General features: G+C 52.5%; 3 protein-coding genes across 3 annotated transcripts; 2 read left to right on the top strand and 1 right to left on the bottom strand.

The window, feature by feature from the left end:
* Positions 1-601: 601 nt before the first annotated feature.
* Positions 602-4110, top strand: PG985_001183 (VPS54-subunit of VP51-54 complex; the record flags this gene model as incomplete). Its single annotated transcript, XM_066820952.1, has 4 exons — positions 602-693; positions 749-876; positions 942-3825; positions 3879-4110. 4 exons carry the CDS (start codon positions 602-604, stop codon positions 4108-4110), a joined length of 3336 nt encoding a protein of 1111 aa, XP_066691831.1.
* Positions 4111-5041: 931 nt separating this feature from the next.
* On the top strand, positions 5042-8390 carry PG985_001184 (uncharacterized protein; the record flags this gene model as incomplete). The annotated part of the gene is made up of 3 exons (XM_066820953.1): positions 5042-5359; positions 5519-7135; positions 7215-8390. 3 exons carry the CDS (start codon positions 5042-5044, stop codon positions 8388-8390), a joined length of 3111 nt encoding a protein of 1036 aa, XP_066691832.1.
* Positions 8391-11193: 2803 nt separating this feature from the next.
* Positions 11194-11754, bottom strand: PG985_001185 (uncharacterized protein; the record flags this gene model as incomplete). Its single annotated transcript, XM_066820954.1, has 1 exon — positions 11194-11754. The coding sequence occupies one exon, from the start codon at positions 11752-11754 to the stop codon at positions 11194-11196; it is 561 nt and encodes a 186-aa protein (XP_066691833.1).
* Between the last annotated feature and the right edge of the window lie 1913 nt (positions 11755-13667).

Below are 13667 nucleotides of genomic sequence, written 5' to 3' on the forward strand. Positions count from 1 at the left end.
TGCCTTGGGGGGGCCGGGACGCGTCTCTGTTCGCGTAGCGTGTTGAGTGCTTGCATGACCCGGGCTAGTCCCAACGGGCTCTAGCAGGTTGACTCAGCTATGTTATCGTCACGTGTATCATCCTACCTGATTACGTATCCAGAAGTACGGCCCTCTAATTGTGAAGGGGAAAGGACCCTTATTAATTCAATGCTTCCAAGTTATGCCGAGCCTGCTGGAGACCTGCCACCTAGGTACTAGATTAGGTACATGCTGCACGCCAGGTCAGGTACCTTGCTAAACCTACACGAGACTGGAGCTAGGGGAAGGTGATGTGGCTGAAAGCACTTTGGTCTCCCGCGCATCTCGAGTATACCCCAAGTCAACGCAGAACATGCGCCATTGCAAGCTCTCCATGTATTCACGCCAAATCGAAAGCCTCGCCCGTGCCAACGGTTGCCATCTCGAACCAGCAATCTAATGCCTGATGCATTGTCCCTCGTATACCAGCTATGATCTCTCGATAGCCTCACGATAAGCTTGTCGACCACTCCTCCCGACTTGCTCAACCTATGCGAACTCTAAACCTACACCTCGAGCTGCGCAACCTCGTTCATGAACCATGTATTCCAATCAATCAGTGCGCCTGTCAGTAGACAGCTTGTCGTCGCCCCCATCGCCCCAGAACGCGCGGGGTGAATTCCCTTTCCACAGGTTCGCATGTCCGATCCACCCGCGCCCGGGGTTTATAGCTGATAGCAGTTTATAGACAAAGCTCCGTGACATCCCATGCCTCAGCGAGACGAGGTTCTACAGCAAGCTCGATACACTCTATAGGAGGGCACCTGGACACTTCCAACAGCTGGGCTCAAGGCGTCCAGGAAATTGGCCAAAACGGTATGCGACAAAAGCTCCGTGTCCCCCTCGTCGCCTTTGGAGCGTCGCTAACATGTGACGTCAAGCTATTTCAACTCTGCTTCAACCCCCTATAGTGCGAACAGGTCTATTACCGCATACATCGGCTCCTGCATCCAGCGCGCACAAACCGCCCACCGCCCGAGATATTCCCCCGGTTACTCTGACCAACATCGAAAAGATCGACGTGGCCGAATTTAAACCTTACTTGTCGCAAGTTGGTGCCTTGTACGAACAGCTGCGCCGCGTGAAAGAGAGCGAGGACAGTGATGCCGACCAGATCTTCCGGCGGGGTAGTAAGGCCGACACGGTTTCCAATCTTGACGATGGTCACCTACGACCCGGCTCGAGCGGCGGCAGACCCTCTAGCTCGCGAAAGGCGTCAACATCATCATTCGGCTCCGCGTCACCCCTCGAGTCACCCCAGATTCGCGGAAGATCCAGTGCCGGGTTTAATCGAAAGGGGGCTCAAGGACCACCTCCTCTGAATACCATCCCGAACGTTTATTTCGACGAAGACTTCCACCTGGAAAATCCCCGGACATTCGACGTTGTTAGCGAGAGGTCGGAAGTCGTGAAACCTGCGCCTGGGTCTTCAGAAGAGAAGAGTGTTGCCAATGGCACCGCAGCGCCTCGGAAGTCGCTGGCCACAAATGCCATTTTACAAGAAAAGCTATCTTGGTACATGGATACTATTGAAATGCACCTTATTGCTTCCATATCTACCGCGTCCACGACTTTCTTCACAGCCCTTGGTTCTCTCAGGGAATTACACTCGGAGGCGGCCGAGTCGGTAGACAGAATCAGGACACTGCGCAAAGAACTCGACGCCTTAGATCAAGAAATCGCAACCACTGGGTTGGATATCGTGCAGAAGCGCCGGCGCAAAGAAAATCTTCAGCAACTGGATGATGCGGTCCATCAACTACGCGAGATTGCAGAATCCCTATCAGAGTGCGAGTTTCAAGTCGATACGGGAGATATTGACCAAGCTTTGACAAATATCGAGGCCTTAGAAAGGTTAATTGCTGGACGCAAACGACTTCATGGAAAAGATAACGGGCGGACAATACGGGACTTACGCGATGCTGTGGCTTTGCAAGGCGTGAACAGTGATATATCGTCTCTTCGCCTCCGGATTGGTAAAGCGTACGAAACCCGATTCGTTGACGTGTTGTTGGAAGATCTCCGCCGCCATGTAGATACCGTGTCTACGCAGGATGTGCTCCTTAGATGGACTAGTGCAACCATGCGGTCCCGTGGAGGACAGGCCAAGGATGGTATGACCTTCCCTCCAGCTTACCTTTCTTCGACTGGAGGTCTCCGCGCGCAGTTGATGCCTGTCGTGACTGGCCTGCACCAAGCAAAGCATATCACGATGGCCATCGCATCATATCGAGAGCTTGTCTTGCGGGAGATTCGCAAGTTGATACAAAAACCATTACCCAGCTCGGATGACGACGACAATGTGACACTCATGTCCGCATCAACACGAAGCGGGCGAAGGCTCACCCAACAAGAAAAGTCGTCCATTCTGGCCCGCAATCTCAGGGCGCTTGACCCGGAAGATGCCGAAGCACTCTTCACCAAGATATACATTGGTGTGACTGAAACTCTGAGGAGGTTGACGACGCAGGTGAAAGTTCTGTTTGATGTCGCAAGCTCAATAGGCGAGTCCCCCGACGTGACATCCGGGATGCGTTCGCCGCCCTTAGGGGGGCTCAAGTCACCGCCGTTGAATAGCGCCAACCAGGACATACAAGAAGACATTCATTTGACATTGGATATGGCAAACCTTTTGGGCCAGGCAACAGATCTGGCTCAAGAGAAGATCACCAAAGTGTTGCGCGTCAGGTCTGAACAGAGTACCCGACTACCGCTCGACCTGTTCTTGCGGTACTTCACGTTGAATCTTTACTTTACCAATGAGTGCGAGTCACTTTCTGGCCGAAGCGGGACGTCTCTCAAGACGGTTGTCAACGGGCATATCAAAGAATATATCGACCAACATGGGGACGTGGAGAAGCAGAAGCTCGCGCAAGAGATGGAGTCTGACCAATGGGCAGCGAAGGACTTTACAGACGAGAACAAGCTTCTCCTGAACCGCGTCATCGACTCTAGTACGAGAGACGATGTATCCTGGTCTGAAGGAAGCAAGATATGGATACCGTATTCAAACACACGGCCAGAGCCAAATGGACGACCGCGCGCCGAGTCCAATGGTGCAGCACCAAGGGGCAAGACCCGTAGCGCTGTCATCGACTCCGAATCCTTTATCCTACCCCAGTCTGCTATCCTGTGTCTGGAAGGCATGTCCCATTTTATGCAGCTTATTGCAGGCATCCCGTCCATGTCCGCAGACATAGCAACGTCACTTGTCTCATACCTTCAAGTATTCAACAGTCGCTGCACGCAGCTGATTCTCGGCGCTGGTGCAACACGGTCTGCCGGCTTAAAGAACATCACCACTCGCCACCTAGCCCTTGCTGCCCAAGCTCTAGCTTTCATATCGACCCTCATCCCACATGTCCGGGAGTTTGTGCGCCGGCTTGCGGGCACAGGCGCTAACGTCAATAATGCCTCTGTCGCAGCGTTGATGGGTGAGTTTGACAAGGTTAAGCGCCTCTATCAAGAACACCAAAACAACATCTACGACAAGTTGGTTGAGATTATGAGCGGACGAGCCGCCGCGCACACCAAAACCATGAAAGGTCTCGACTGGGATCGCCCGGCGAAGGAAGGCGAAGCCAGCGTGGATGTGTTTATGGAAACACTAGTAAAGGAGACGGTCACATTGCACCGCGTATTAACCAAGCACCTCCCCGAGGGAACAGTGCACCTGATCATGTCACCCGTTTTCGACAGTTACAAGACTCAATTAGGGAAGGCCCTCCAAGGGCTGGAAGTCAAGGAGGAAATAGGAGCGAAGCGGCAAGTACCTAACGTCACATCCTTCATGCATAATATACTAACCTCCTGCGTAGAATGGAAGATAATATCGGGTACCTCATCAACCGGCTATCAAAGGTCGAAGGCTTTTCCAACACGGGCGAGCATCTGCTTAGCATTGTCCAAACCAAAAAGCCGGACAAGCCCCCGCCAGTGCCGGAGAAGAACGGCACTGAGGCGAAACAGAATGATGCAACGCCCAAGGAAGCAGAGAAGCCAGGAGATCAGAAGAGCTCAGAGGCAACGGAGAAGAAGGGAGACTCGTGATACGAAATCAGTGTCTTCTATTATTTGTGCATAGCTCGGTGTCACGATAGGCGTTCATTAGAATGGAGCGTTTCAGCCTCCTGGGCCAAAATACTACGCATATATTGTTTGCAGTTCAAGGCGCCACGAGTTTTTTGTTGGCTACAAAGCTTGATTAGGTGTACCCGAAACGCCCCGTTGAATTGAACGAGCCTTTTCTCGGAATGGTTGCAAGGAGGTATCGAGTGTGTGTCCATGGAAAGAGCACATCCGCCCTTTCCTTCACTAGGATGAAGGCCTATACCCTTGACACTGACATAGTAATGGCATTTGTAGCCAACTAGTTAAAGAAACTAAAACGTACATTGATAATAGCAGTTGTAACTTATAAGGGTACTCCCTACAGAGGCAATACATTCAATCCTTCAATCTGGTAATGTAATTTGAAAGTGACACAACGGTGAAGTGCTTCTATTGGTGTATGGGTGTACCTTCAAGTTGTCACCTAGGAAGGTGCTTCTGTACACTACGGCAGTTGCCTGTACTGTCCCCACCCAGTAACGGTAAAGTGGCCAGGCAGCAGCAGCTCATGTGACTCCGCGCACAAACTACTCGAAACTACCCCACTTCCGATAGGAACGCGGGTACTTGAGACGCGTGCTGTGAGGACTTATTCCCTTCAACCATCCCTCTGTATGGTCTGCAATTGGCCAGGCAATCAATTGATTTGCATCGACCTTTCCTGTGGGTAATGGCAAGCCGCCATCCAGTTCCCACCTCCCAAAGGATGGACAACACCATCTGTGTCAGCCCCGGGAAATGCTTAATTAGAGTGGTTTCGGTCAAGACTGAGCCCGCGGATGACCAAGAAGTGGATATGGACGCCCTCGATATGGCCCCATCTCCCCCAAACCAAGAACATCAAAGAGAGGACTCCTCTGACCCTTTCAGTATGGATTCAACACCGCTGAAGCAAGAAGACCGTGGAGTGGACATGAGTTCACTCGATGCGGCTTCATCGCCTGTGAAAGAGGAAGGTGATGCTCCCGCCAACAATGACATTGTTAAACTCGAACAGCCAGAGCCCTCCGATCCCCAGCTCAGTCTGGACACCTCGAGCCTACAGAAGCTCGTCAAGTCTGACGATGTTGACGCCCTCAAACACGGCGTCGATGTTGGCGTCCAGTTTCTCGACCAACTGGAAGGTAGCCTTAACGCCCACATCACCAGCGAGACAACTAGCTGGCTTCGGAATATCTCTACTCAGAAGGTTTGTCAAGTCAACATATTTATTTGCTACCCTCGTCCCCAAATCTTTCGCCTTGAAGATCGGGCCTTCTGCCCCACCTTCAAACGCGGCTTAATCCCCGTTGCCACCGTCATCATTGATATCCCCCATGACTGGCTGGCATTGCTAACACCCTTGTAGGAGCTTGCACAACCTCGCAGAATTGTCGTGGGTGTTGTCGGCAACACTGGCGCTGGCAAATCATCTGTGATCAACGCTATCATGGACGAAGAGCGGTTGCTTCCTACCAACTGCTTACGCGCTTGCACCGCGTCGCCCACTGAGATCTCCTACAATTATTCCGACGACCCTAGTGAGCTGTACAAAGCAGAAGTTGAGTTTATCACTCACGGAGAGTGGGAAAAAGAGCTCGAACAGCTCTACGCCGACCTGCTCGACTCGAATGGAGAAATCTCAAGAGAGGCATCAAACACAGATAGTGATGCTGGAGTAGCGTATGCCAAGCTCAAGGCCGTCTATCCATCAAAGACCCGGGAAATGCTTGCGCAGGCTAGTCCGGTGCGACTCGCTGCCGAGCCGAATGTGCGCAACGTACTTTCTAGCACCAAGCACCTGAAGGCAACGACATCCAAGGACCTGTACCGTCAGCTTCAACGCTACATCGATAGCAAGGAGAAGCTTACCGGTGACGAGCGGAAGAAGAACTTACCGATGGAATTCTGGCCTCTGATCAAGGTGGTCCGAATCAATACGAAGGCGAACGCACTGTCGACCGGTGCCGTGATTGTTGATTTGCCAGGTGTCCAGGATTCCAACGCCGCCCGAGCTGCTGTTGCTGACAATTATATGAAGCAATGTGGAGGCCTATGGATTGTCGCACCCATCACACGTGCTGTGGATGACAAGACAGCCAAGAACCTTCTTGGTGACTCGTTTCGTCGCCAGATGAAATACGACGGCACGTTTTCTAACGTGACTTTCATCTGCTCGAAGACAGACGATCTACTCATCACAGAGGCTGCAGATAGTCTGAATCTGCAAAACCAGATTGATGAGACGATGTTCAAGGCTGACGAATTCAAGCGGAAGGTCAATGACCTCAAGGAACAGTTAGCGGACCTCAGAGAGCAAAGAGCGGCCTATGATGACAGACTCGATGAGATTGAGGCATCATATGAGGAGTGGGAGGATCTTGGCAGTGCTCTGTCAGAGGGGAAGGCGGTATATGCACCGCTCCCGAAATCCAAGAAGCGGAAGCGCCATGGAAGGCAGGCAAGTGCACCATCATGTACCGGCTCCGAGTCCGAATCTTCAAGCATACATGGAGAGTCTAGCGACAAAGAGAATTCTTCCCACCAAATTCGGACACCTCTGACGGAGGACCAAATTGAAGAGGCTCTGACGGAATTGAAATCGGAGAAGAAGGAGGTCCGCAGTTCCAAGCGAAGTATTGACGGACAAACAAGCAACGTCCGCAAGATGATTACTCAGGCCGAGAGTGAACGCCAAGCGCTTCTTGCCGAGGCCAAATCAACATGCATCAAAGGCCGCAATAATTATTCCAGAAAGGCCATCCAGTGGGATTTCGCCATGGGTATAAAAGAGCTCGACCAAGAGACTGCTGCCGAGAAGGATGATGCCAATTTCGATCCCGACCAGGACGTTCGAGACTACGGGGCAGTCGCTGCTGGCCTACCGGTATTCTGTATCAGCAGTCGTGCGTTCCAGAAGCTAAGCGGCCGTTTGGAGAAAGACGATTTCGATGCTCATGGATTCACATCTCCCGAAGACACCGAGGTACGTAATGTCAAAGCTCAAACATTTGCTGCACTGTTTACGCCTAAGAACAAGACTGACCCCCGCACAGGTGCCACAGCTCCAAGCCCACGCCAAGAAGTTGACCGAATCGGGAAGAATCGCACACTACAAGGAATTCCTAAACAACCTCCTTCGGCTCATGTATTCCATGAATCTCTGGGTCACCAATGAGGGCACTTCGTCTCTGTCCACTTCGGAAAAGCGGAGCGAGGAAATTCATCTACGTAAGCTCCTAGGCGAGCTCAAGGAAGTGTTTGATTCATCGGTGCGAGGATCCGTCCAAGAAATGGAGGAATGCCTTAGAGAGCAGATCTTCAAATCTTTTGATTCGTCGATCCCGTCAGCTATTGAGAAGGCCGTGGATACAGCCAAGGGATGGGGTGCCCACCGGAATATGGGTGGCCTGCTCTGGGCTACCTATAAAGCGACTGTCCGACGTGACGGCGTTTACTCTGGTGCTGCTGGGCCTCACGACTTCAACAGCGAGTTGTTTGAGCCCATATCGCGGTCCCTGGCGAGCGGCTGGGAGCGAGCGTTCCAGCGACGACTACCACATATACTACGTGAACTGACCAAGAAGCTATCCAAGAAGCTCGAGGACTTCCATCAAGCCATGCTACAGCGAGCCCAGCAGAGCCAGTTGAGCGCACTTCTCAACATAGGACATCAGGTCGCCGCTGTCAACCAAACCTTGAAGGGGTGGCCAGCAAGTCTCCAAGCCCGAATCACTGAGCTTCAGAGAGAGGCAAGTCGTGCATTCACGCCCGTGATTAGACAGGCGATGCTGGAGGCGTATAGGATCTGCGTTGAAGAGAACGGTCCCGGGTCATTCGCTCGTATGAAGACGGCGATGGAATCTCACGTCAGCACCAGCCGACACAGCATGTTCCATCAAGCTACTGAGACGGTCAAAGGGATGTTAGAGGATCTGTGCAAGACGCTGAAGAAGGAGATTTTTAAGGATACGGATCCCGTCCTTAGCGAGCTGTCGAAGGACTACCTGGGGGCTATGCTCGGCCGTGATGTGGGAGAAGCCAAGCTTTCGAGTGCAGAGATCGATATGCGCGCAAAAGTTAAGGACGTTCTGTTGCGCAACGAAACCATGTTTTCATCCGAAGACGAGGGCGCGGCTGTCATAGCCGGCGACGGGGAAGTGAAGGCCGAGGAGAATATGGAGGACGATGACGACATGCTGCAAGCCCAGTTGCTTCAGGAACAGGAGTTAGCATCGTAAAATGACTATGACGAATCAAGGTGCTACTGGCTGAAAACGAGGTCGCAATTGGCAGCATATTCAGGCAGATAGTAGTGTGCGTGTGTATGTATGTAGGCATAGATAGCTATTGTGTGCAACGATGAATTGGCCAGTGCTGGCCAGAATTACTGTCCTGGATCTAGTTTTGTGGTGTACCGCTATGCTAGTTGAACCGTAAGATGGTTGCTTACGGTTGTCAGCACTACCATCAACTGTGGGAGCGCACGACATAGATACATAAAGTAAGTAATAGCTTCAGTTACGTGCAACGCAACTGAAACCTTGAACGTTCGCTTTTTCTTACCTTTTCGTCTCTGGGTGCCACAACGGCCGCCGCGACCCGAAAACCTGGGGAATGGGGAATGGGGACATGTTGCACAATGCACATGACAACGATAATGCCTGAGAAAACCTGCTGCGTATTACGATGCACATGTACATAACATGGTCGTTTCGCAGCCGCCTATCTGTTGATGCATGTCCCGCAATATACTAACCTACATACCGCCCTTTTCAGTTATATTCTAGAGAAGGCACGGGATAAAGAAATAGCACTGGTCGATCTCGGCACTGCTTGTTCGTTTCCTAATATAAATCAAGACAGTCCGTTTGGCCGTTTGCCGCGTTAACCGTACCCGTTCCCGCTTGTATCGTAGATCATTTCAACGGTCGCGCCAAAGCTTATTGCGGCCTAGGTCCCAGCCAAGCCAAAAACCCGATCGCAAAAAATAAGAGAACGATCGGTTCGCCAGCCGGAGGGGGCTTGAGAGAGGGGAAGCAGGGGAAGCAGGGAGGGGGGAATGGAAGAACAGAAGAAGGAATACCCCATTGATCGTCGCTATGCACGTTTAATTCGACTGCGACGCAAATTGGCAACCTCCAACCTCCACCGTTATTGTCTGGGTTCCATGCTTGATAGGTAGGAGCGAGAAAGTCAATTCATGTCGCGCAATAAAAGGTTGAAGCAAATTGATTAATGAATTAATTAATTACGGTTGTGTACTATCGAACGCAAGCAAAGATACGGTTTGACCAATTATGGCCTGTCCTACCGCGCCCGGCTTTTTGACTGCTGACGCTTTTCCCACCGAGCGAGATCTGACTTCTGACAATGTTCAAATGTTGTTTACTCATCGGGCTATGTATCTACCAGTGGTAGTGGTAGCAGTAGTAGTAGTACCGCCAACACTTTGAAGCATGCAGCCATGCAGACCTGCGCGCCGGCGTTATCTTCAGACCGCCTCCGCCTTCCTCTCGACTCAAGGGGGCCACGAACGAACCAACGGCTTTGTTTTCCAGGGGCCGGGGAGGGGAAGGACGCACGCATGCTTACCGTGGCTGCTGTCCAGCAACAACACCACCACGCCAGCAGGCAGTTCGGCGACGTCGTGCCACCTGCCGTGAGCCCAGGATGACGGCGGGGCGATTGTCAGCAGCGAGTCAGCTCGGGTTTCAGCTGACCCCCATGTCACTTTAGCTCATCGCCTGTCAAATACGCACGAGCCACCCGCCAAGCCAGTAGTGACAGGCGTTGAGCTTCCTACCTATGCTGAGCATATGCTGAAAATATGCCCTGGAGAGAGCCCTGGAGAGAGCCCTGGAGAGAGCCCTGGAGAGAGCCCTGGAGAGCCCTGGAAAAGGGTATATACCTAGCATATACTCAGTATATATTGAGCATAGGTGACCGGTTAGGGTTAGAGTGGTTAGGGTTAGTGGTTAGGGTTAGGATAGGGTTAGAATAGGGTCAGGGTTGGTTAGGTATCGGGTTCTAGTATATAGACTTGTATTTCGGGTGCTATATAACTTCGTATCTCTCTGTATACCTATATATGTTGAGCATAGGTAGGAAGCTCAACGCCTGTCACTATTGGCTTGGCGGGTGGCTCGTGCGTATTTGACAGGCGATGAGCTAAAGTGACATGGGGGTCAGCTGATAGCTCCGAGTCAGCTTACCAACAGCAGACCGAGGGGCGGGCATGCAAAACGCTGTGGCGCTTTAGCGCATCCGGCGAAGGGGGAGGGTACATGCATTCGCTTCAAACAAACAAGCAAGATGCCAGTTCACACATACACGTTGGGAGATAAGGCAAGAACGGTGTTTTTTATGGTCTTCAGAACTTTTGTTGGTATTGAGAATTTCAAATCCAGCATCTCCAGCCGGCTAAGTAGGGGGGTTACCAGTCTGCCAGATTCGGTGAAATGCAGTTGGTGTCCCCCCAAAAGTCTATGTACAAGAATGGGTATCTTTTAAAAATGGTATAGCTAAGGAGCGACAAGAATGGGTCAAAGATGTGTGTGATAAGCGAGTAAGGTAGACGAAGCAAGGGAATGCGTCGAGCAAACCCGTTGCTTTGGTGGAACTAGCCACCCTTGAAGCCCAAGAAAGGTATGCCCCCAAAAACAGGCATGTAATCCTCTGGGGGGGCATAACCGGGAAGGGGGGGTCGGATTGGACCGCGCGCCCCTTCTGAGCCATGGGTCTTTCCTCCCGTAAAAATAATGTCTATAAGGTGGGTATGGCAAGAAAGGACGGATAACCTGGATGTGGGAGAAGAACTGGTCCCGTTATCCCCAAATGTCTATGTGTCGTTGGAAAAGAAACCCCAAGGGCGGCGGCCCCCTATGCGCAGAAGCGAATAATAGGTTAACGGCTCGGGTATCTTGGAAAATCCAGAAAAAGGCGTGGCAGCGTAGATATCGTCATGGTCTGGCGCTCAGCGCGACTACCTCGTGCTAGCAAGGTAGATTTTGGTTTTCTCTCTCTCTGTGAGTCGAAGTAGACTTAGAACTGACCGAGGACGAACTTGCGGGAGACCAGGTTGGTCTCGTCGCGCTTGGAGGGAGCTGCGTTACCGCCACCCAGGGTGGTGATCAGGTTGGTCTCCTTGGTGGACACGGTCTGGATGTCGTCGGGGTGGTAGTAGGCAGTGTTGCAGGGGAAGATGGTGCAGCCGGAGACGGCGGTCTTGGTCTTGACCTTGAGCTCGCTGACGGGGAAGATCTCCTTGACGCCGTCGATGTCGGTGGCATCGACGATGGCAGAGACATCAAAGTAGGTCAGGTCGTTCCAGCCCTGGAAGGCGACCTCTCCAAGCATACCGGGGTTGTTGGGGGAGCCCTCGGCAACGGAGAAGTAGTTGCCCTGCCAGCCCTGGGGCATGGTGACCATCTTCTCGCCATTGCCGTCGACCTTGATGGTGTCAAGAGACACGAAGCCGGGGTTGGCAGTGAAGACGACAGTCTTGGGGGTGGAGTCCTGGTTCTTGAAAGTGATGGTGTTGGTTGCGCTGGCCAGGCTGGCAGCAGCAGCGGCAAAAGCGGCAAGGTTGGCAGTGAAACGCATCTTGGCTAGATGAAGTGAGAGTGTTTGACTGGTGGGTCAGGTAGGTGATATGCTAGATATCGGGTTGGTCTGATAAGACAGTCTGGTGTTTGAAGCAGTATACAAACAGTGATAGCCGGGTATATCGAGGCCGGGTGTACTTTATGGTGATCAAAGGAGTGAACCACTAGGGAAAGAATGTGCTCAAAGCTGCCAAAGAGCTTGAAGGGGAGATGAGAGAATGTGAGTGAGTGATTGTGTTTGAGTTCGTAAACATTAAACGCCAACATTGGTGGCGCGGGGAGCTGACGACTTTATACTCGAGTGGCCGGGTGTGTCTGTCAGGCTAGCAACCGGCTGGCCCCCGACTACGGGCACCGTGGCGGTTGAGGGAGGTGTGGATGGATGCTATACAACCAGCAATCGAACACGCCCTACCAGGTACCCTGTGGGCCATCAGACAGACCGAGTCTCCATCACACCAATCCCGTAGCCCTTGATGGAGCAGGAATGCGTGGCTCGAAGTGCCAGACCACCCCGTAGTATCGGTCCGCTGCAGCAGCAGGAGACTAGTTCCGTTTCCTCGATTCAAGGCTGCTGCGGGCACTTTACAAGTTTATCCTAGCCTGGCAACTTTTGCTACTGCCGGAGCAGCGTTGCATGCCCATACCTGCAAGACCGGGCAGGCGGCGTCATCTCCCCGGCACCATAAGCACCGTCGTTCTGACCGTAGGCACCATAGGCTCGATGCTCCCACATCACACACACCCGAGGCACCGGGGCTATAAGTAATATCCGCCCTGTTGCGACCATGGAAGGCAGCCATTGGGGCCTCCGCGCGGCCCAGGTGTCAGGGCAGTTCGTATAAGTATCAGCACAGTCCAAGTTCAAATTCAATAAACAAAATGAGCGGATTCGTTGATGGGGCTGTACTATTCTGAACACGAGTCGAGTAGCGCAGCGTTCTCAGAAGACGCCAAGACCAAAGGAACATAGGGAGAATGGTGGAAAGTGTTTTTTTTTCTAGTTGCAGCTGCAAAGCCAGATAGCATGACGGCTTCGAGCTCTCATTGGCCATATTGGGAAATGTGTGCTAAATCGGTTCCTGGCGTGCCTGGCGTTCCTTGCGTGGGTGTGCGTGCCGGGGTACCTGACAGCGCTCCATGTGGCGGACTAGGCCAACTAAACTGAAAACTCGAAAGCTTCGAGGGACGGACTCGGACAGAACCAACAGCCAATCGGAAGTCCAGGGCGAACAGCTGAGGATTGGCGGTAGCGCAGTTTAGCTACCTCTTCTCTTTCTCTCTTTTGCTCATGTCCTTGGCGCGACACGTGTAAAGTGCCTCTTCCGCATCGAACAGCATCGAACGATACAAGCCAATCTACGTGTTGAGCCGACCAACATCTGAATCTGCGTCTTACCTGCATCGTCTCGATAACATGATATGTGTGGCCAGAAAGGCCCAACAATCATGCAGGGCTGTAGTGACAAGTGATACCAAGGGGCGGCCTCCGGCTTCTGCTTTCTTGTCCCCTCTTACCTGGCCCTGGCCCTGGCCCTGATTGAACGTGAGTACTGATGTGTAACATGCATCATAGCCTTCTTCCACCTGCAACATACAAGTATACCGCTCATAGGTATTGTATGGAGTTGGCTGAGACCCTCTGCGCGATCTCATCGGCCTCGCTGTGTGTGCACACCTGACGTTTCCAAACAGGGCCTAAGCGCAGTCGCAATTTCTGCACGCCATCGGTCGGAAAAACCCCGCGCGGCAATGAGTCCCCAACATAAATAATGGGCACACACGCAGATGCACTCACACACCCGGGTTTTTGTGCAGAGTTTTGCGGTCTAGAGCCTTTGCTAGAACATCCAAAACTGTGGTGTGAAGCCGAGGGCCTGGGACGGTGGGGGAAGGCTAGGGGAGGGGAGG

Source organism: Apiospora marii (assembly GCF_038362585.1).
Source record: "Apiospora marii strain CBS 49790 chromosome Unknown utg000001l_segment0_segment0, whole genome shotgun sequence".
In the NCBI taxonomy this organism is placed as follows: Eukaryota; Fungi; Ascomycota; class Sordariomycetes; order Amphisphaeriales; family Apiosporaceae; genus Apiospora; species Apiospora marii.